Here is a 23574-nt window from a genome sequence, read left to right on the forward strand (position 1 = left end):
TAGATTGCCAATCCTTTCAAGATAGTAAACTAAAGGTAGAGCAAGCAACAATTAAATTTGCTAGAGATAAGTTACCGACGTTAACCATTCCCACATTTCAGGGAGATCCATCTGAATGGCAATCGTTTCAACAAGCTTTTAAGAATATAATAGGAAACAAAACGGAATATTCGAATGTCACGAAATTACTATATTTGCATCAATCATTACTCGGTCCCGCTTTAGCAGCTGTATCAGGGTTAGATATTAGCTCAGACAATTATGAAATAACGTGGAGTATTTTAGACAAGCAATATAATTTACTAAGACTTAATCTCAAAACTAGGATTAACTCACTTTGTGACTTAAAATTAATCACAAGAGAATCACATATCGAATTGAGAAATCTATTGAATCAGGTAACAGTGTGTGTTAAAAACATTGAATCATTGGGTTACGCGAGAGAAATTTTAGATCCATGGGTAACATGTTTAGTTCTAAGGAAATTACCATTTAGTTTATTAAAGGACTGGGAAACATCTCTGGTTGACAGAGAAATGCCACCGTACGAGAAGTTAGAAATGTTTCTGCAGAATAGATGTAACGTATTACAATCTACTGCATCTGTAATTACGGTGAAAGAATTCCCTCATAACCGTCAACGAATCAGGAGAACTCATGTCGCGAATAAAAACCCATCAAGTAAGGTAAACGCATGTGCATTTTGTCGAAATAATCATTTCATAGGCAAATGTGATAAATTCAAAGCAAAATCCAGTTTGGAAAGAAATGAATTCGTTAAATCTAATAACATGTGTTTTAAATGTTTAAATTCATCGCATAAGATAACAAATTGCAAGTCTAACTATAATTGCTTAAGGTGCAAACAAAACCATCACACTTTGTTGCATCAGGACGATACATTTAGTTCCAATAATACGGGAAGGAAGTCAATTAATGCTCATTCTACTCATTTCTCTCAAAGGGAGATAATTTTACCGACGGTACAAGTAGACATTATAACGGCCAATGGAACGGTCGTTAAGGGTCGCACATTATTAGATTCCGGCTCACAAGTCAACTATGTTACCACATCTTTCGCTAAGAAGAATAACTTCAAATTAGAGAAAATCTCTCAAAAAATTGTAGGTATCGCTAATCAAGAAAGTAGCATTCGTCACATCACCAAGGTGACCATAAGGTCTTCAACCACTAATTACTCAACCAAAGTGTTGTGTTTGGTATTACCAGAAATTACTGGCGAAATTCCAACTGTGAAACTGGATCAACAGTTAATTTCAATACCAGCGGGAATCAAGTTATCAGATCCCCTTTGGAATAAACCGACGCCAATCGATTTATTTCTCGGCGCCGAGATATGCGTTCATGCTATGAAAGCAGGAACCATCCAGTTAGGAAAAGGTATGCCTATCTTAAAGGATACCGAATTCGGATGGACAATAGTTGGTCCATATCCCGAAGTAAATAATGCTCCAGGGAAGAGCCACATAGGCTTAAGTCAATTAGACAGTCACATTCAAAACTTTTGGATGATAGACCAGGTTCCTATGGTAAAACATCAATCTCTTGAGGAGAAAAGATGTGAGGAACATTTCCAAGCACACACATCACGAGATAAAAACGGTAGATTTTGTGTAGCTTTACCATATAAAAATTCCCCGGTAGTATTAGGAAGTTCATTGCACATTGCGGAGAAAAGACACAAAACTTTGGAAAGACGTTTTTTAGCCAATAATAATTTAAAAATGGAATACAATAAAGTTTTAGAAGAGTACATAAATTTAGGACATATGTCAGAGTGTGAACCTCCGGAGGCACATGAGGTTCATTGTTATTTACCTCATCACGTCGTGGTTAAGGAGTCTAGCCTTACCACTAAATATCGTGTAGTTTTTGATGCGTCCGCAAAGACAACGTCCAATATCTCACTAAATAATATTTTGATGGTGGGACCTAGTGTCCAATCAGATTTGTTAAGTTTACTACTCAACTTTCGACTCCATAAATACGTGATTACTGCGGATATTAAGCAGATGTACCGACAGATTCAAATAGCAGAGAAAAATAAAAATGTACAACGAATCATTTGGCGAACAGATCCCCAGAGTAAATTCAAGCATTACAAGCTTAATACAGTAACATTCGGAACTGCTTCAGCCCCATTTTTAGCTACTAGATGTCTAAATCAGTTAGCAGAGGAGAATAGAAACAAATATCCCATCGCTAGTAAAGTGATCGAACGTGATTTTTATGTTGATGATTTGCTCACGGGAACTAATACTATTGAAGCTGGTAAATTATTAAAGGTTCAATTGGAAACCATATTATTATCAGCCGGTATGCCCTTAAGCAAATGGACATCGAACAACTCCTGTATAATCACGGATGTTAAAGCTGACGATTGTTCAGATTTTAACTTCTCTAACGAATCACACAAAACTTTAGGTTTATTTTGGAAACCGCGGGAAGACGTTTTTGTATTTAAGGTTCAAACCGAAGTCGAGACTGAAAATATAACAAAAAGAAACTTTTTATCAGTAATTAGTCAGATCTTCGACCCATTAGGACTATTATCTCCATTGTTAATTAATTATAAGATATTAATGCAATCTGTCTGGCAACAAACCATTGGTTGGGATGAATTCATTCCTCAGACAATCTTCAAAAAATGGAAAGATTGCCAATTATCCAATACAGTCATGAAACTTTATAAAATTCCTAGATTGATAATACTAAATAATGCCATTAATATACAGGCACACGGATTTTGTGACGCATCCGAGAAAGCTTATGGTGCTTGTATTTATGTAAAATGTACTGATCAATTGGGAAATTCCAAATGTCATCTTGTGTGTTCTCGTTCGAGAGTCGCTCCGCTCAGTTTTGTAACTATTCCGCGTTTAGAGCTGTGCTCCGCTATGTTATTATCAAAGTTAATGAAGTCAACAATAGACCAATTAACAATTCATATTAATGAAAAATATTATTGGACGGATTCAACCGTCGCATTGCATTGGATTAGGGGAGAGTCATGTAAATGGACTACCTTCGTTGCCAATCGAGTGGCCGAAATCCAATCAATATCTCAACCCATTGAGTGGTACCATGTCTCCTCTACAGACAATCCAGCAGATTTAATTTCTCGAGGGACTCAACCATCAGAATTAAATCATAATTCGTTATGGTGGGACGGCCCTAGTTGGTTGAAATTAGATGAATCACGATGGCCTCGAAGACCTCCTGAGATCACAATAGATCTTCCAGAGAGAAGGGTAGTCACTAACGCTACCCTTGTGAGGGAAAATAATTGGATAGATAAATATTCTCATCTTCCAAGACTCCTTCGAGTTTTATCATATGTTCGTCGGCCACTAAGGAATAAACAATTAAACGTTAAAGAAAATAACGAACCGTCCGCTTTAGAATTAAAAGATGCTTTAAATAATTTGATTAGGTTATCGCAAATGGAATCATTTCCATTGGAATATCATTTGCTGAGCAAGGGACATCCAATTCCCAGTAGCAGTAAATTAGCTAAATTGTCCCCTCTATTCCATGAGAATTTAATTTGTGTTGGAAGTAGACTTCCTCGGGGAACAACTCTATCAACGTCACCCATTATCTTGTCAAATAAGCATAAACTTACACACATGATTGTCCGAGATGCACACTTGAAATATATTCACTTGGGTACTCAAGCCTTACTGTCGTTATTGCGGCAGACCTATTGGCCATTGGCCGGACATAATACTGTCAAAGGAGTGGTGCGTTCATGTGTCATTTGTTTCAGAAATAAACCACTGTCACACAATAGATTAATGGGATTACTCCCGCTTGAACGTACCACTGCGAATTTTCCTTTCAGTCATGTGGGGATAGATTTCGCAGGACCTTTTCCTGTGAAGAGTGGTTGCAATAAGAATTCTAAGATAATTAAGGGTTACGTTTGTGTCTTTGTGTGTTTTTCCAGTAAGGCAGTTCACTTGGAACTTGTCGGAGACTTAACGAGTTCAAATTTCTTAAATTGTTTAAGAAGATTCGTAGCCAGACGTGGCAGGCCCAATACGATATATTCCGACAATGCTACTAATTTTGTCGGTGCAAGTCGTGAACTCGTTAATTTAGTAAAATTAATTTACGAACGTCCTCATGAGGAGAAGCTACTACGGTATGTAGCCTCCGAAGGGATTCGTTGGAAGTTTAACCCGCCAAGGGCGCCTCACATGGGAGGGCTGTGGGAAGCAGCGGTTAAATCCATGAAGATTCATTTAAACAAGGTGTTAAAGGCCACCACCTTAAATTTCGAATCATTTTGTACGGTATTGACTCAAATAGAAGCTTGCATGAATTCCCGTCCTCTTAGTCCCTTGTCTTCGGATCCACTAGACCTTTTACCCCTCACACCTGGACATTTCTTAATTGGCAGATCCTTACTCGCTCTTCCAATGGAGGTTAAATATAACACTAATGTCCATGCCAATCTGCTTCAGATACAATTGACCACAGCAGCATTTTGGAAACGTTGGTCGGCGGAATATTTACATTCTTTGCAGTTACGACACAAATGGAAGAAGGACTCGAGCAACAATCTGAGTGTGGGTCAAATGGTCCTGTTAAAGGAGGAACACATGCTGCCAACCCGATGGGTCTTGGGTCGAGTCACTAAATCGTATCCCGGACCAGATGGCAGAGTTCGAGTCGTCGACGTCTTTACTGCCAGCGGAGAGTTTCGTCGGTCCAGTCATCTAGTGGCGCCATTGCCGATTCTACCACAAGGACCACTTGACAGGAAGGAAGATCAGCAAGAGGGAGGAGAAACAGCAGCTTCAATTCCGTCAACTTCGGTAGCTTAGTTTAACCCGAAGACACTACCCCCAACTCATATTACTTATTAGATGTAATCATGAGTTTAAATCATTCAATGTTAATAGTAGTACTCCGTAATTCACTTTAATTGTGTTGTGTGTATAATTTAAGCTATTTTCATTTTAACATTCGGCAGTATATATCTCCGAATTTAATCTAATCATTTTGTCTTTATAATATAAGACTTGTCTCATGTCATCACTCGGAAGGATTATATCAGAGTTTAAAATAAACTGTTCAAATTTGACAGTTAAAATTAGATTCATGATTTGTTAATGTTAGTTTCCAAGCCACACTTAATGGAGCATCTTAAATTATTTCATGTCTACTTAATTATAACCTGCCGGGAGTCATCCGCAGGTCTTATGTTTCTTGTTATGAAAACATAAGTTAACTCTTACTGTTTATAGTATCTATGTGAATCATAGAATAAGTAAATATTATAATACTGAACATTTCAATGTTTAACGTAGAGACATCTATAATCATAGTTCGCCTTCATTTCCTGCTTGTAGGAATGAATGAATGACTTTTCAATTTACTTTTAATTTAGCAATGTTTGTGCTACTTGTTGATGAAATCAAGTTAACTTAGGAGCATTACACTCACTAATCAAGTTTAGTTGATCGGTAATAGCTGATCTGTCTTGACAACTGTAATAGTGTCAACATTGTATTGTCTAAGTTAACATCAAGATGAGGAATGCTTAAGTTTTAAACCATATACAGTCCACTCTCTTTTCTTTAAAGTAAACTTATCTTGTAATGCTTATTCACAGCTTCAAAGGAGATTTCAAAAATTTTAATGTAAATAGAAATAACCTTCACCAGAGGTATACCTATAAGTTCAAATATTACTGAACCAATAAATTGATTTTATCCTCACACTGGAGGAGGCAAAGGTTTCATTATTCACCCTCTATTTAATTATTTTAAGAGCTATGATTTATTGTAAACGACTCGTCAGTAATGCTGTAACTCTGTAGAATAACTGTATGGTTCAACAGTTTTCCTATGTGGGACTATGTTCCGACTTTTATAATGACGTGTGGCAAACAGTCTTATTAACTGATTGTCGATTGGCATTATTGACGAGTTGGCATTAGTGTCGGCCCAAGCGGAAGCAGGCGACGGTCGGGTCAGTCAGCGAGCAGACGGCGTACGGACAACTTGTGTTCTCGTACGCTCCGCTGGCCCATATCCACGTGCAGATTTTACATTTCAATAAACTACATCAAACCATTATCGAAGTCTTTTCCAGTAAGCACGTTTTGTAAATATTTTGGCAATGTCCAATTCTTTGATTTCGGTGATGGTTAGGTTCAGATGGGTGAGGTTTTGTAGTATAAGAACTTTTTGTGGATATTTTGGCAATGTCAAATTCTCTGACTTCGGTGATGGTAAGGTTAGGTTGGGTTAGGTATTGTGAGGTAAGCCCGTTTTGTGGATATTTTATCATTGTCCAATTCTTTGATTTCGGTGATGGTTAGGTTCAGATAAGTGAGGTTTGGTAGGATAAGAACTTTTTGTGGATATTTTGGCAATGTCGAATTCTCTGACTTCGGTGATGGTTAGGTTAGGTTGGATAAGGTATAGTGAGGAAAGCTCGTTTTGTGGATATTTTAGCAATGTCCATTAATTCGATTTCGGTGATGGTTAGGTTCAGATGCTTAGGTTTGGTGGGGTATTAATTTTTTTTGGATATTTTGGCAATGTTGGATTCTCTGACTTCGGTGATGGTTAGGTTAGGTTGGGTTAGGTATTGTGAGGTAAGCACGTTTTGTGGATATTTTACAATGTCCAATTCTTTGATTTCGGTGATGGTTAGGTTCAGATGGGTAAGGTTTGGTAGGATAAGAACTTTTTGTGGATATTTTGGCAATGTCGAATTCTCTAACTTCGGTGATGGTTAGGTTAGGTTGGATAAGGTATAGTGAGGTAAGCACGTTTTGTGGATATTTTGTCAAGCCTAATTCTTTGATTTCGGTGATGGTTAGGTTCAGATGGGTGAGGTTTGGTAGGATAAGAACTTTTTGTGGATATTTTGGCATTGTCGAATTCTTTAATTTCGGTGATGGTAAGGTTCAGATGGGTGAGGTTTGGTAGGATAAGAACTTTTTGTGGATATTTTGGCATTGTCGAATTCTCTGACTTCGGTGATGGTTAGGTTAGGTTGGGTTAGGTACTGTGAGGTAAGCATGTTTTGTAGATATTTTGGCAATGTCTATTTCTTTAATTTCGTTGATGGTTAGGCTCAGATGGGTGAGGTTTGGTAGGATAAGAACTTTTTGTGGATATTTTGGCAATGTCGAATTCTCTGACTTCGGTGATGGTTAGGTTAGGTTGGATAAGGTATAGTGAGGTAAGCACGTTTTGTGGATATTTTGGCAATGTCCATTTCCTCGATTTCGGTGATGGTTAGGTTCAGATGGGTGAGGTTTGGTGGGAGATGAACTTTTTGTGGATATTTTGGCAATGTTGAATTCTCTGACTTCGGTGATGGTTAGGTTAGGTTGGGTTAGGTATTGTGAGGTTAACATGTTTTGTAGATATTTTGGCAATGTCTAATTCTTTAATTTCGTTGATGGTTAGGCTCAGATGGGTGAGGTTTGGTAGGATAAGATTTTTTTGTGGATATTTTGGCAATGTCGAATTCTCTGACTTCGGTGATGGTTAGGTTAGGTTGGATAAGGTATAGTGAGGTAAGCACGTTTTGTGGGTATTTTGGCAATGTCTATTTCTTCGATTTCGGTGATGGTTAGGTTCAGATGGGTGAGGTTTGGTAGGGTAAGAACTTTTTGTGGATATTTTGGCATTGTCGAATTCTTTGACTTCGGTGATGGTTAGGTTAGGTTGGGTTAAGTACTGTGAGGTAAGCATGTTTTGTAGATATTTTGGCAATGTCTAATTCTTTAATTTCGTTGATGGTTAGGCTCAGATTGGTGAGGTTTGGTAGGATAAGAACTTTTTGTGGATATTTTGGCAATGTCGAATTCTCTGACTTCGGTGATGGTTAGGTTAGGTTAGGTTAGGTATTGTGAGGTAAGCACGTTTTGTGGATATTTTGTCAAGCCTAATTCTTTGATTTCGGTGATGGTTAGGTTTAGATAGGTGAGGTTTGGTAGGATAAGAACTTTTTGTGGATATTTTGGCAATGTCGAATTCTCTGACTTCGATGATGGTTAGGTTAGGTTGGATAAAGTATAGTGAGGAAAGCTCGTTTTGTGGATATTTTGGCAATGTCTATTAATTCGATTTCGGTGAGGGTTATGTTCAGATGCTTAGGTTTGGTGGGGTATTAATTTTTTTTGGATATTTTGGCAATGTTGGATTCTCTGACTTCGGTGATGGTTAGGTTAGGTTGGGTTAGGTATTGTAAGGTAAGCACGTTTTGTGGATATTTTGGCAATGTCTAATTCTTTGATTTCGGTGATGGTTAGGTTCAGATGGGTGAGGTTTCGTAGGATAAGAACTTTTTGTGGATATTTTGGCAATGTCGTATTCTCTGACTTCGGTGATGGTAAGGTTAGGTTGGGTTAGGTATTGTGAGGTAACCACGTTTCGTGGATATTTTGGCAATGCCTAGTTCTTTAATTTCGGTGATGGTTAGGTTCAGATGGGTGAGGTTTGGTAGGATAAGAACTTTTTGTGGATATTTTGGCATTGTCGAATTCTCTGACTTCGGTGATGGTTAGGTTAGGTTAGGTTAAGTATTGTGAGGTAAGCACGTTTTGTGGATACTTTGGCAATGTCGAATTCTTTGATTTCGGTGATGGTTAGGTTCAGATGGGTGAGGTTTTTAGGATAAGAACTTTTTGTGGATATTTTGGCAATGTCAAATTCTCTGACTTCGGTGATGGTTAGGTTAGGTTGAGTTAGGTATTGTGAGGTAAGCCCGTTTTGTGGATATTTTATCATTGTCCAATTCCTTGATTTCGGTGATGGTTAGGTTCAGATAAGTGAGGTTTGGTAGGATAAGAACTTTTTGTGGATATTTTGGCAATGTCGAATTCTCTGACTTCGGTGATGGTTAGGTTAGGTTTGATAAGGTATAGTGAGGAAAGCTCGTTTTGTGGATATTTTAGCAATGTCCATTAATTCGATTTCGGTGATGGTTAGGTTCAGATGCTTAGGTTTGGTGGGGTATTAATTTTTTTTGGATATTTTGGCAATGTTGGATTCTCTGACTTCGGTGATGGTTAGGTTAGGTTGGGTTAGGTATTGTGAGGTAAGCACGTTTTGTGGATATTTTGGCAATGTCCAATTCTTTGATTTCGGTGATGGTTAGGTTCAGATGGGTGAGGTTTGGTGGGGTATGAACTTTTTGTGGATATTTTGGCAATGTTGAATTCTCTGACTTCGGTGATGGTTAGGTTAGGTTGGGTTAGGTATTGTGAGGTAAGCACGTTTTGTGGATATTTTATCATTGTCCAATTCTTTGATTTCGGTGATGGTTAGGTTCAGATAAGTGAGGTTTGGTAGGATAAGAACTTTTTGTGGATATTTTGGCATTGTCGAATTCTCTGACTTCGGTGATGGTTAGGTTAGGTTAGGTTAAGTATTGTGAGGTAAGCACGTTTTGTGGATATTTTGGCAATGTCCAAATCTTTGATTTCGGTGATGGTTAGGTTCAGATGGGAGATGTTTTGTAGGATAAGAACTTTTTGTGGATATTTTGGCAATGTCGAATTCTTTGACTTCGGTGATGGTAAGGTTAGGTTAAGTTAGGTATGGTGAGGTAATAATAGGGAAATAATAGGAAGTTACCTGTCGGAGAGGGTTCTGATCACAAGACTGGCAGAACGCAAGATCTCCTCTGGTGTTCCACAGGGCTCTGTCATGGGACCAACATTATGGAACATAATGTACGACTCACTTCTTAAATTAAGACTTCCAGGAGGAGCGAAGCTGGTGGGTTTTGCAGACGACGTAGCTATCATTGTTGTGGCTAGGAAAATAACGGACCTCGAGACCGCCACAAACGACACTCTCGACCTGGTGAACGACTGGATGACGGAAGCCGGACTACAGCTTGCACCACAAAAAACCGAGGCGGTTTTGTTCACCAGAAAAAGAAAAATCGAACCCCCGAAAATCACCATTTCGGGATACGACGTGAGACTAAAAAGGTATTTGACTTATCTTGGAATAACTCTAGATGACAAATTAACCTTTAAGAAACAAGCTGAGCATGCCGCGGAGAAAGCGGCAAGAGCTGTCAACAACATCGGACGACTAATGCCCAACATCGGAGGGCCCAAACCATGCCGAAGAAAACTACTCAACAGCGTAGTGCACTCGGTGATCCTATACGGTGCACCAATATGGGCGCCCAGCATGGCAGTGGAGAGAACCAGGAAATACCTCGCAAGAGTACAACGCAGGGGCGTACTGAGAATCGTATCGGCATATACAACAGTATCCGAGTGCGCAGTACTGGTTATTGCTGGAGTACCACCCATCGACCTACTGGCACATGAAAGAAAGAAGGTATACGAGGGAAGAAAGGAGGGAACGAAAAAAGTAAGAGCGACGGCACGGGCGGAGCTCATGACGGAATGGCAGGTCCGCTGGGACGGCGCAGACAAAGGTAGATGGACACATCGACTGATCCCATCAATCGCAGCCTGGACAAGGAGGAAAAGCGCAAAACCGGACTACCACACAACCCAGCTACTAACCAGCCATGGGTGTTTCGGAGCATTCCTCAACCGCATCGGAAAGGAAACGACAGCAGGATGTCACCACTGTGCATCAATCAGAGATGACGCAGAACATACACTCCTCGTATGCCCTGCATGGGAATCTGAAAGAGCGACACTCGAAGAAAGCACCCCGGTCAACACTGAAGACATAGCACAGAACATCACTAAAGACGTAGCCTCTTGGAAAGCATTCGCAGAGTTCGCAAGGAGCGTCATGAAGCAGAAGGAGGAGGCCGAACGGCTAAGGAAAGCGGAAAGACTTATAGAAGGAAATGAATAGATGTCAACCCATAGATATAGATATACTATTACCAGCCTATGATTAATACTGCAAATGAATGTTTTTCAGGAAACAGAAACCAAGCGGGTCAACTAGATGAACTGGAAAGGAGGGATCCGCACAAAAAGGAGAAGCCAACAAGGACGAAATCAGCCCCTGCGGAAGCAATCCACCAACAAGTGGGGTCCCCAAAGGGGTGAGGTGAGTCGGAGGAGTTTTTTAGTCAGTAAAAATCTGACACTTCCCTCTAGTGCGGACTAGAGGGAGTCTTATTGAAGATTTTCTCCTCCCACGCATAGGAAAAAAAAAAAAAAAAAAAAAAAGGTATTGTGAGGTAACCACGTTTCGTGGATATTTTGGCAATGCCTAGTTCTTTAATTTCGGTGATGGTTAGGTTCAGATGGGTGAGGTTTGGTAGGATAAGAACTTTTTGTGGATATTTTGGCATTGTCGAATTCTCTGACTTCGGTGATGGTTAGGTTAGGTTAGGTTAAGTATTGTGAGGTAAGCACGTTTTGTGGATACTTTGGCAATGTCGAATTCTTTGATTTCGGTGATGGTTAGGTTCAGATGGGTGAGGTTTTTAGGATAAGAACTTTTTGTGGATATTTTGGCAATGTCAAATTCTCTGACTTCGGTGATGGTTAGGTTAGGTTGAGTTAGGTATTGTGAGGTAAGCCCGTTTTGTGGATATTTTATCATTGTCCAATTCCTTGATTTCGGTGATGGTTAGGTTCAGATAAGTGAGGTTTGGTAGGATAAGAACTTTTTGTGGATATTTTGGCAATGTCGAATTCTCTGACTTCGGTGATGGTTAGGTTAGGTTTGATAAGGTATAGTGAGGAAAGCTCGTTTTGTGGATATTTTAGCAATGTCCATTAATTCGATTTCGGTGATGGTTAGGTTCAGATGCTTAGGTTTGGTGGGGTATTAATTTTTTTTGGATATTTTGGCAATGTTGGATTCTCTGACTTCGGTGATGGTTAGGTTAGGTTGGGTTAGGTATTGTGAGGTAAGCACGTTTTGTGGATATTTTGGCAATGTCCAATTCTTTGATTTCGGTGATGGTTAGGTTCAGATGGGTGAGGTTTGGTGGGGTATGAACTTTTTGTGGATATTTTGGCAATGTTGAATTCTCTGACTTCGGTGATGGTTAGGTTAGGTTGGGTTAGGTATTGTGAGGTAAGCACGTTTTGTGGATATTTTATCATTGTCCAATTCTTTGATTTCGGTGATGGTTAGGTTCAGATAAGTGAGGTTTGGTAGGATAAGAACTTTTTGTGGATATTTTGGCATTGTCGAATTCTCTGACTTCGGTGATGGTTAGGTTAGGTTAGGTTAAGTATTGTGAGGTAAGCACGTTTTGTGGATATTTTGGCAATGTCCAAATCTTTGATTTCGGTGATGGTTAGGTTCAGATGGGAGATGTTTTGTAGGATAAGAACTTTTTGTGGATATTTTGGCAATGTCGAATTCTTTGACTTCGGTGATGGTAAGGTTAGGTTAAGTTAGGTATGGTGAGGTTATAATAGGGAAATAATAGGAAGTTACCTGTCGGAGAGGGTTCTGATCACAAGACTGGCAGAACGCAAGATCTCCTCTGGTGTTCCACAGGGCTCTGTCATGGGACCAACATTATGGAACATAATGTACGACTCACTTCTTAAATTAAGACTTCCAGGAGGAGCGAAGCTGGTGGGTTTTGCAGACGACGTAGCTATCATTGTTGTGGCTAGGAAAATAACGGACCTCGAGACCGCCACAAACGACACTCTCGACCTGGTGAACGACTGGATGACGGAAGCCGGACTACAGCTTGCACCACAAAAAACCGAGGCGGTTTTGTTCACCAGAAAAAGAAAAATCGAACCCCCGAAAATCACCATTTCGGGATACGACGTGAGACTAAAAAGGTATTTGACTTATCTTGGAATAATTCTAGATGACAAATTAACCTTTAAGAAACAAGCTGAGCATGCCGCGGAGAAAGCGGCAAGAGCTGTCAACAACATCGGACGACTAATGCCCAACATCGGAGGGCCCAAACCATGCCGAAGAAAACTACTCAACAGCGTAGTGCACTCGGTGATCCTATACGGTGCACCAATATGGGCGCCCAGCATGGCAGTGGAGAGAACCAGGAAATACCTCGCAAGAGTACAACGCAGGGGCGTACTGAGAATCGTATCGGCATATACAACAGTATCCGAGTGCGCAGTACTGGTTATTGCTGGAGTACCACCCATCGACCTACTGGCACATGAAAGAAAGAAGGTATACGAGGGAAGAAAGGAGGGAACGAAAAAAGTAAGAGCGACGGCACGGGCGGAGCTCATGACGGAATGGCAGGTCCGCTGGGACGGCGCAGACAAAGGTAGATGGACACATCGACTGATCCCATCAATCGCAGCCTGGACAAGGAGGAAAAGCGCAAAACCGGACTACCACACAACCCAGCTACTAACCAGCCATGGGTGTTTCGGAGCATTCCTCAACCGCATCGGAAAGGAAACGACAGCAGGATGTCACCACTGTGCATCAATCAGAGATGACGCAGAACATACACTCCTCGTATGCCCTGCATGGGAATCTGAAAGAGCGACACTCGAAGAAAGCACCCCGGTCAACACTGAAGACATAGCACAGAACATCACTAAAGACGTAGCCTCTTGGGAAGCATTCGCAGAGTTCGCAAGGAGCGTCATGAAGCAGAAGGAGGAGGCCGAACGGCTAAGGAAAGCGGAAAGACTTATAGAAGGAAATGAATAGATGTCAACCCATAGATATAGATATACTATTACCAGCCTATGATTAATACTGCAAATGAATGTTTTTCAGGAAACAGAAACCAAGCGGGTCAACTAGATGAACTGGAAAGGAGGGATCCGCACAAAAAGGAGAAGCCAACAAGGACGAAATCAGCCCCTGCGGAAGCAATCCACCAACAAGTGGGGTCCCCAAAGGGGTGAGGTGAGTCGGAGGAGTTTTTTAGTCAGTAAAAATCTGACACTTCCCTCTAGTGCGGACTAGAGGGAGTCTTATTGAAGATTTTCTCCTCCCACGCATAGGAAAAAAAAAAAAAAAAAAAAAAAGGTATTGTGAGGTAACCACGTTTCGTGGATATTTTGGCAATGCCTAGTTCTTTAATTTCGGTGATGGTTAGGTTCAGATGGGTGAGGTTTGGTAGGATAAGAACTTTTTGTGGATATTTTGGCATTGTCGAATTCTCTGACTTCGGTGATGGTTAGGTTAGGTTAGGTTAAGTATTGTGAGGTAAGCACGTTTTGTGGATACTTTGGCAATGTCGAATTCTTTGATTTCGGTGATGGTTAGGTTCAGATGGGTGAGGTTTTTAGGATAAGAACTTTTTGTGGATATTTTGGCAATGTCAAATTCTCTGACTTCGGTGATGGTTAGGTTAGGTTGAGTTAGGTATTGTGAGGTAAGCCCGTTTTGTAGATATTTTATCATTGTCCAATTCCTTGATTTCGGTGATGGTTAGGTTCAGATAAGTGAGGTTTGGTAGGATAAGAACTTTTTGTGGATATTTTGGCAATGTCGAATTCTCTGACTTCGGTGATGGTTAGGTTAGGTTGGATAAGGTATAGTGAGGAAAGCTCGTTTTGTGGATATTTTAGCAATGTCCATTAATTCGATTTCGGTGATGGTTAGGTTCAGATGCTTAGGTTTGGTGGGGTATTAATTTTTTTTGGATATTTTGGCAATGTTGGATTCTCTGACTTCGGTGATGGTTAGGTTAGGTTGGGTTAGGTATTGTGAGGTAAGCACATTTTGTGGATATTTTGGCAATGTCCAATTCTTTGATTTTGGTGATGGTTAGGTTCAGATGGGTGAGGTTTTGTAGGATAAGAACTTTTTGTGGATATTTTGGCAATGTCGAATTCTCTGACTTTGGTGATGGTAAGGTTAGGTTGGGTTAGGTATTGTGAGGTAAGCACGTTTTGTGGATTATTTATCAATGTCCATTTCTTTGATTTCGGTGATGGTTAGGTTCAGATGGGTGAGGTTTGGTGGGGTATGAACTTTTTGTGGATATTTTGGCAATGTTGAATTCTCTGACTGCGGTGATGGTTAGGTTAGGTTGGGTTAGGTATTGTGAGGTAAGCACGTTTTGTGGATATTTTATCATTGTTCAATTCTTTGATTTCGGTGATGGTTAGGTTCAGATAAGTGAGGTTTAGTAGGATAAGAACTCTTTGTGGATATTTTGGCAATGTCGAATTCTCTGACTTTGGTGATGATAAGGTTAGGTTGGTTTAGGTATTGTGAGGTAAGCACGTTTTGTGGATATTTTCGCAATGTCCAATTCTTTAATTTCTGTGATGGTTAGGTTCAGATGGGTGAGGTTCTGTAGGATAAGAACTTTTTGTGGATATTTTGGCAATGTCGAATTCTCTGACTTCGGTGATGGTTAGGTTAGGTTGGATAAAGTATAGTGAGGTAAGAACGTTTTGTGGATATTTTGGCAATGTCCAATTCTTTGATTTCGGTGATGGTTAGGTTCAGATGGGTGAAATTTGGTAGGATAAGAACTTTTTGTGGATATTTTGGCAATGTCGAATTCTCTGACTTCGGTGATGCTTAGGTTAGGTTGGGTTAGGTATTGTGAGGTAAGCACGTTTTGTGGATATTTAATCATTGTCCAATTCTTTGATTTCGGTGATGAATAGGTTCAGATAAGTGAGGTTTGGTAGAATAAGAACTTTTTGTGGATATTTTGGCAATGTCGAATTCTCTGACTTCGGTGATGGTTAGGTTAGGTTGGTTTAGGTATTGTGAAGAAAGCACGTTTTGTGGATATTTTCCCAATGTCCAATTCTTTGATTTCGGTAATGGTTAGGTTCAGATGGGTGAGGTTCTGTAGGATAAGAACTTTTTGTGGATATTTTGGCAATGTCGAATTCTCTGACTTCGGTGATGGTTAGGTTAGGTTGGATAAGGTAATGTGAAGTAAGCACGTTTTGTGGATATTTTATTAATGTCCAATTCTTTGATTTCGGTGATGGTTAGGTTCAGATGGGTAAGGTTTGGTAGGATAATAACTTTTTGTGGATAATTTGGCAATGTCGAATTCTCTAACTTCGGTGATGGTTAGGTTAGGTTGGATAAGGTATAGTGAGGTAAGCACGTTTTGTGGATATTTTGGCAATGTCCATTTCTTCGATTTCGGTGATGGTTAGGTTCAGATGGGGGAGGTTTGGTGGGGTATGAACTATTTGTGGATATTTTGGCAATGTTGAATTCTCTGACTTCGGTGATGGTTAGGTTAGGTTAGGTTTGGTATTGTGAGGTAAGCACGTTTTGTGGATATTTTGGCAATGTCGAATTCTTTGATTTCGGTGAAAGTTAGGTTCATATGGGTGAGGTTTGGTAGGATAAGAACTTTTTGTGGATATTTTGGCAATGTCGAATTCTCTGACTTCGGTGATGGTTAGGTTAGGTTGGGTTAGGTATTGTGAGGTAAGCACGTTTTGTGAATTATTTATCAATATCCAATTCTTTGATTTCGGTGATGGTTAGGTTCAGATGGGTGAGGTTCTGTAGGATAAGAACTTTTTGTGGATATTTTGGCAATGTCGAATTCTCTGACTTCGGTGATGGTTAGGTTAGGTTGGATAAGGTAATGTGAGGTAAGCACGTTTTGTGGATATTTTATTAATGTCCAATTCTTTGATTTCGGTGATGGTTAGGTTCAGATGGGTAAGGTTTGGTAGGATAATAACTTTTTGTGGATAATTTGGCAATGTCGAATTCTCTAACTTCGGTGATGGTTAGGTTAGGTTGGATAAGGTATAGTGAGGTAAGCACGTTTTGTGGATATTTTGGCAATGTCCATTTCTTCGATTTCGGTGATGGTTAGGTTCAGATGGGGGAGGTTTGGTGGGGTATGAACTATTTGTGGATATTTTGGCAATGTTGAATTCTCTGACTTCGGTGATGGTTAGGTTAGGTTAGGTTTGGTATTGTGAGGTAAGCACGTTTTGTGGATATTTTGGCAATGTCGAATTCTTTGATTTCGGTGAAAGTTAGGTTCATATGGGTGAGGTTTGGTAGGATAAGAACTTTTTGTGGATATTTTGGCAATGTCAAATTCTCTGACTTCGGTGATGGTTAGGTTAGGTTGGGTTAGGTATTGTGAGGTAAGCACGTTTTGTGGATATTTTCGCTATGTCCCATTCTTTGATTTCGGTGATGGTTAGGTTCAGATGGGTGAGGTTTGGTAGGATAAGAACTTTTTGTGGATATTTTGGCAATGTCGAATTCTCTGACTTCGGTGATGGTTAGGTTAGGTTGGGTTAGGTATTGTGAGGTAAGCACGTTTTGTGAATTATTTATCAATATCCAATTCTTTGATTTCGGTGATGGTTAGGTTCAGATGGGTGAGGTTTTGTAGGATAAGAACTTTTTGTGGATATTTTGGCAATGTCGAATTCTCTGACTTCGGTGATGGTTAGGTTAGGTTGGGTTAGGTATTGTGAGGTAAGCACGTTTTGTGGATATTTACGCTATGTCCCATTCTTTGATTTCGGTGATGGTTAGGTTCAGATGGGTGAGGTTTGGTAGGATAAGAACTTTTTGTGGATATTTTGGCAATGTCGAATTCTCTGACTTCGGTGATGGTTAGGTTAGGTTGGGTTAGGTATTGTGAGGTAAGCACGTTTTGTGGATATTTACGCTATGTCCCATTCTTTGATTTCGGTGATGGTTAGGTTCAGATGGGTGAGGTTTTGTAGGATAAGAACTTGGAAAAGACTTCGATAATGGTTTGATGTAGTTTATTGAAATGTAAAATTTGCACGTGGTGGGCCAGCGGAGCGTACGGAACACAAGCTGTCCGTACGCCGTCTGCTCGAACTCTGTCGACCGTCGCGTATTTCCGCTTGGGCCGACACTAATGCCAACTCGTCAATAATGCCAATCGACAATCAGTTAATAAGACTGTTTGCCACACGTCATTACAAAAGTCGGAACATAGTCCCACATAGGAAAACTGTTGAACAATACAGTTATTCTACAGAGTTACAGCATTACTGACGAGTCGTTTACAATAAATCATAGCTCTTCAAATAATTAAATAGAGGGTGAATAATGAAACCTTTGCCTCATCCAGTGTGAGGATAAAATCAATTTATTGGTTCAGTAATATTTCAACTTATAGATATACCTCTGGTGAATGTTGTTTCTATTTACATTAAAATTTTTGAAATCTCCTTTGAAGCTGTGAATAAGCATTACAAGATAAGTTTACTTTAAAGAAGAGAGAGTGGACTGTATATGGTTTAAAACTTAAGCATTCCTCATCTTGATGTTAACTTAGACAATACAATGTTGACACTATTACAGTAGTCAATACAGATCAGCTATTACCGATCAACTTAACTTGATTAGTGAGTGTAATGCTCCTAAGTTAACTTGATTTCATCAATAAGTAACACAAACATTGCTAAATTAAAAGTAAATTGGAAATTCATTCATTCATTCCTACAAGCAGGAAATGAAAGTGAACTATGATTATAGATGTCTCTACGTTCAACATTGAAATGTTCAGTATTATAATATTTACTTATTCTATGATTCACATAAATACTATAAACAGTAAGAGTTAACTTATGTTTTCATAACAAGAAACATAAGACCTGCGGATGACTCCCGGCAGGTTATAATTAAGTAGACATGAAATAATTTAAGATGCTCCATTAAGTGTGGCTTGGAGACTAACATTAACAAATCATGAATCTAATTTTAACTGTCAAATTTGAACAGTTTATTTTAAACTCGGATATAATCCTTCCGAGTGATGACATGAGACAAGTCTTATATTATAAAGACAAAATGATTAGATTAAATTCGGAGATATATACTGCCGAATGTTAAAATGAAAATAGCTTAAATTATACACACAACACAATTAAAGTGAATTACGGAGTACTACTATTAACATTGAATGATTTAAACTCATGATTACATCTAATAAGTAATATGAGTTGGGGGTAGTGTCTTCGGGTTAAACTAAGCTACCGAAGTTGACGGAATTGAAGCTGCTGTTTCTCCTCCCTCTTGCTGATCTTCCTTCCTGTCAAGTGGTCCTTGTGGTAGAATCGGCAATGGCGCCACTAGATGACTGGACCGACGAAACTCTCCGCTGGCAGTAAAGACGTCGACGACTCGAACTCTGCCATCTGGTCCGGGATACAATTTAGTGACTCGACCCAAGACCCATCGGGTTGGCAGCATGTGTTCCTCCTTTAACAGGACCATTTGACCCACACTCAGATTGTTGCTCGAGTCCTTCTTCCATTTGTGTCGTAACTGCAAAGAATGTAAATATTCCGCCGACCAACGTTTCCAAAATGCTGCTGTGGTCAATTGTATCTGAAGCAGATTGGCATGGACATTAGTGTTATATTTAACCTCCATTGGAAGAGCGAGTAAGGATCTGCCAATTAAGAAATGTCCAGGTGTGAGGGGTAAAAGGTCTAGTGGATCCGAAGACAAGGGACTAAGAGGACGGGAATTCATGCAAGCTTCTATTTGAGTCAATACCGTACAAAATGATTCGAAATTTAAGGTGGTGGCCTTTAACACCTTGTTTAAATGAATCTTCATGGATTTAACCGCTGCTTCCCACAGCCCTCCCATGTGAGGCGCCCTTGGCGGGTTAAACTTCCAACGAATCCCTTCGGAGGCTACATACCGTAGTAGCTTCTCCTCATGAGGACGTTCGTAAATTAATTTTACTAAATTAACGAGTTCACGACTTGCACCGACAAAATTAGTAGCATTGTCGGAATATATCGTATTGGGCCTGCCACGTCTGGCTACGAATCTTCTTAAACAATTTAAGAAATTTGAACTCGTTAAGTCTCCGACAAGTTCCAAGTGAACTGCCTTACTGGAAAAACACACAAAGACACAAACGTAACCCTTAATTATCTTAGAATTCTTATTGCAACCACTCTTCACAGGAAAAGGTCCTGCGAAATCTATCCCCACATGACTGAAAGGAAAATTCGCAGTGGTACGTTCAAGCGGGAGTAATCCCATTAATCTATTGTGTGACAGTGGTTTATTTCTGAAACAAATGACACATGAACGCACCACTCCTTTGACAGTATTATGTCCGGCCAATGGCCAATAGGTCTGCCGCAATAACGACAGTAAGGCTTGAGTACCCAAGTGAATATATTTCAAGTGTGCATCTCGGACAATCATGTGTGTAAGTTTATGCTTATTTGACAAGATAATGGGTGACGTTGATAGAGTTGTTCCCAGAGGAAGTCTACTTCCAACACAAATTAAATTCTCGTGGAATAGAGGGGACAATTTAGCTAATTTACTGCTACTGGGAATTGGATGTCCCTTGCTCAGCAAACGATATTCCAATGGAAATGATTCCATTTGCGATAACCTTATCAAATTATTTAAAGCATCTTTTAATTCTAAAGCGGACGGTTCGTTATTTTCTTTAACGTTTAATTGTTTATTCCTTAGTGGCCGACGAACATATGATAAAACTCGAAGGAGTCTTGGAAGATGAGAATGTTTATCTATCCAATTATTTTCCCTCACAAGGGTAGCGTTAGTGACTACCCTTCTCTCTGGAAGATCTATTGTGATCTCAGGAGGTCTTCGAGGCCATCGTGATTCGTCTAATTTCAACCAACTAGGGCCGTCCCACCATAACGAATTATGATTTAATTCTGATGGTTGAGTCCCTCGAGAAATTAAATCTGCTGGATTGTCTGTAGAGGAGACATGGTACCACTCAATGGGTTGAGATATTGATTGGATTTCGGCCACTCGATTGGCAACGAAGGTGGTCCATTTACATGACTCTCCTCTAATCCAATGCAATGCGACGGTTGAATCCGTCCAATAATATTTTTCATTAATATGAATTGTTAATTGGTCTATTGTTGACTTCATTAACTTTGATAATAACATAGCGGAGCACAGCTCTAAACGCGGAATAGTTACAAAACTGAGCGGAGCGACTCTCGAACGAGAACACACAAGATGACATTTGGAATTTCCCAATTGATCAGTACATTTTACATAAATACAAGCACCATAAGCTTTCTCGGATGCGTCACAAAATCCGTGTGCCTGTATATTAATGGCATTATTTAGTATTATCAATCTAGGAATTTTATAAAGTTTCATGACTGTATTGGATAATTGACAATCCTTCCATTTTTTGAAGATTGTCTGAGGAATGAGTTCAATAAGTTTTAATAAAAATAAATTTAACCAATCTGATTGGACACTAGGTCCCACCATCAAAATATTATTTAGTGAGATATTGGACGTTGTCTTCGCGGACGCATCAAAAACTACACGATATTTAGTGGTAAGGCTAGACTCCTTAACCACGACGTGATGAGGTAAATAACAATGAACCTCATGTGCCTCCGGAGGTTCACACTCTGACATATGTCCTAAATTTATGTACTCTTCTAAAACTTTATTGTATTCCATTTTTAAATTATTATTGGCTAAAAAACGTCTTTCCAAAGTTTTGTGTCTTTTCTCCGCAATGTGCAATGAACTTCCTAATACTACCGGGGAATTTTTATATGGTAAAGCTACACAAAATCTACCGTTTTTATCTCGTGATGTGTGTGCTTGGAAATGTTCCTCACATCTTTTCTCCTCAAGAGATTGATGTTTTACCATAGGAACCTGGTCTATCATCCAAAAGTTTTGAATGTGACTGTCTAATTGACTTAAGCCTATGTGGCTCTTCCCTGGAGCATTATTTACTTCGGGATATGGACCAACTATTGTCCATCCGAATTCGGTATCCTTTAAGATAGGCATACCTTTTCCTAACTGGATGGTTCCTGCTTTCATAGCATGAACGCAAATCTCGGCGCCGAGCAAGAAATCGATTGGCGTCGGTTTATTCCAAAGGGGATCTGATAACTTGATTCCCGCTGGTATTGAAATTAACTGTTGATCCAGTTTCACAGTTGGAATTTCGCCAGTAATTTCTGGTAATACCAAACACAACACTTTGGTTGAGTAATTAGTGGTTGAAGACCTTATGGTCACCTTGGTGATGTGACGAATGCTACTTTCTTGATTAGCGATACCTACAATTTTTTGAGAGATTTTCTCTAATTTGAAGTTATTCTTCTTAGCGAAAGATGTGGTAACATAGTTGACTTGTGAGCCGGAATCTAATAATGTGCGACCCTTAACGACCGTTCCATTGGACGTTATAATGTCTACTTGTACCGTCGGTAAAATTATCTCCCTTTGAGAGAAATGAGTAGAATGAGCATTAATTGACTTCCTTCCCGTATTATTGGAACTAAATGTATCGTCCTGATGCAACAAAGTGTGATGGTTTTGTTTGCACCTTAAGCAATTATAGTTAGACTTGCAATTTGTTATCTTATGCGATGAATTTAAACATTTAAAACACATGTTATTAGATTTAACGAATTCATTTCTTTCCATACTGGATTTTGCTTTGAATTTATCACATTTGCCTATGAAATGATTATTTCGACAGAATGCGCATGCGTTTACCTTACTTGATGGGTTTTTGTTCGCGACATGAGTTCTCATGATTCTTTGACGACTATGAGGGAATTCCTTCACCGTAGTTACAGATGCAGTAGATTGTAATACATTACATCTATTCTGCAAGAATGTCTCTAAACTTTCATATGGTGGCATTTCTCTGCTAACCAGCGATATTTCCCAGTCTCTTACTATATTAAAAGGTAATTTCCTTAGAACTAAACATGTTACCCATGGATCTAAAATTTCTCTCGCGTAACCCAACGATTCAATGTTTTTAATACACACTGTTACCTGATTCAATAGATTTCTCAATTCGATATGTGATTCTCTTGTGATTAATTTTAAGTCACAAAGTGAATTAATCCTAGTTTTGAGATTAAGTCTTGGTAAATTATATTGCTTGTCTAAAATACTCCAAGCTATTTCGTAATTGTCTGAGCTAATATCTAAACCTGATACAGCTGCCAAAGCGGGACCGATTAAGGATTGATGCAAATATTGCAATTTCGTGACATTCGAATATTCCGTTTTGTTTCCTATTATATTCTTAAAAGCTTGTTGAAACGATTGCCATTCAGATGGATCTCCCTGAAATGTGGGAATGGTTAACGTCGGTAACTTATCTCTAGCAAATTTAATTGTTGCTTGCTCTACCTTTAGTTTACTATCTTGAAAGGATTGGCAATCTAATGCTGCTTTAAGATTTTTAACTGTTATTGTAATTGCATCGTACTCTTCGTCTATTTTGGCCGCTTTCGGTATGTCTGTAAGGTTATCTAAATACTCGTAATGGAGTTTTCGGACATAATCGTATGCTTCTTTAATGGTTTGATACTGTCCTTCATCTAATTCGGAGGATTTATCTATTTTTCCTTTTAGTCTTTGTACCGCGCCTGAATACCTTAATTCTATTGACGTCATTATAACTTCTACTTTATTTTCCTTCGCTAATATTTCTATCGATTGAGTCTGACTTCGAGTCTGATGTATTCTAGAGCTTGACCTGTCTCTAATAGGTTCTACGTCCCTAGTTGGATTTCGACCTTTATGCGACTTGGAAGTCGAAGCTTCTATTTCCTCGTTTTCAGCACTTGACATTTGTTTCAGAAAGTTGCACTATTTCGTCTCATAAATACAGTTGTTCTCTACTATAGCTGTCAATTGAACT

At 39.4% G+C, this 23574-nt stretch overlaps 1 protein-coding gene across 1 annotated transcript in view; it reads right to left on the minus strand.

The window, feature by feature from the left end:
* Positions 1 to 23504, minus strand: part of LOC143913779 (uncharacterized) — a 500092-nt gene extending 476588 nt beyond the window's left edge. Inside the window, exon 1 of the mRNA XM_077433768.1 lies at positions 17765 to 23504. Coding sequence (XP_077289894.1) covers positions 18882 to 23504 — 4623 coding nt within the window. The 3' untranslated portion in view covers positions 17765 to 18881. The remainder of the gene's footprint in view (positions 1 to 17764) is intronic.
* Between the last annotated feature and the right edge of the window lie 70 nt (positions 23505 to 23574).

This window comes from Arctopsyche grandis, chromosome 6, assembly GCF_051622035.1.
Source record: "Arctopsyche grandis isolate Sample6627 chromosome 6, ASM5162203v2, whole genome shotgun sequence".
NCBI classification, from domain to species: Eukaryota; Metazoa; Arthropoda; class Insecta; order Trichoptera; family Hydropsychidae; genus Arctopsyche; species Arctopsyche grandis.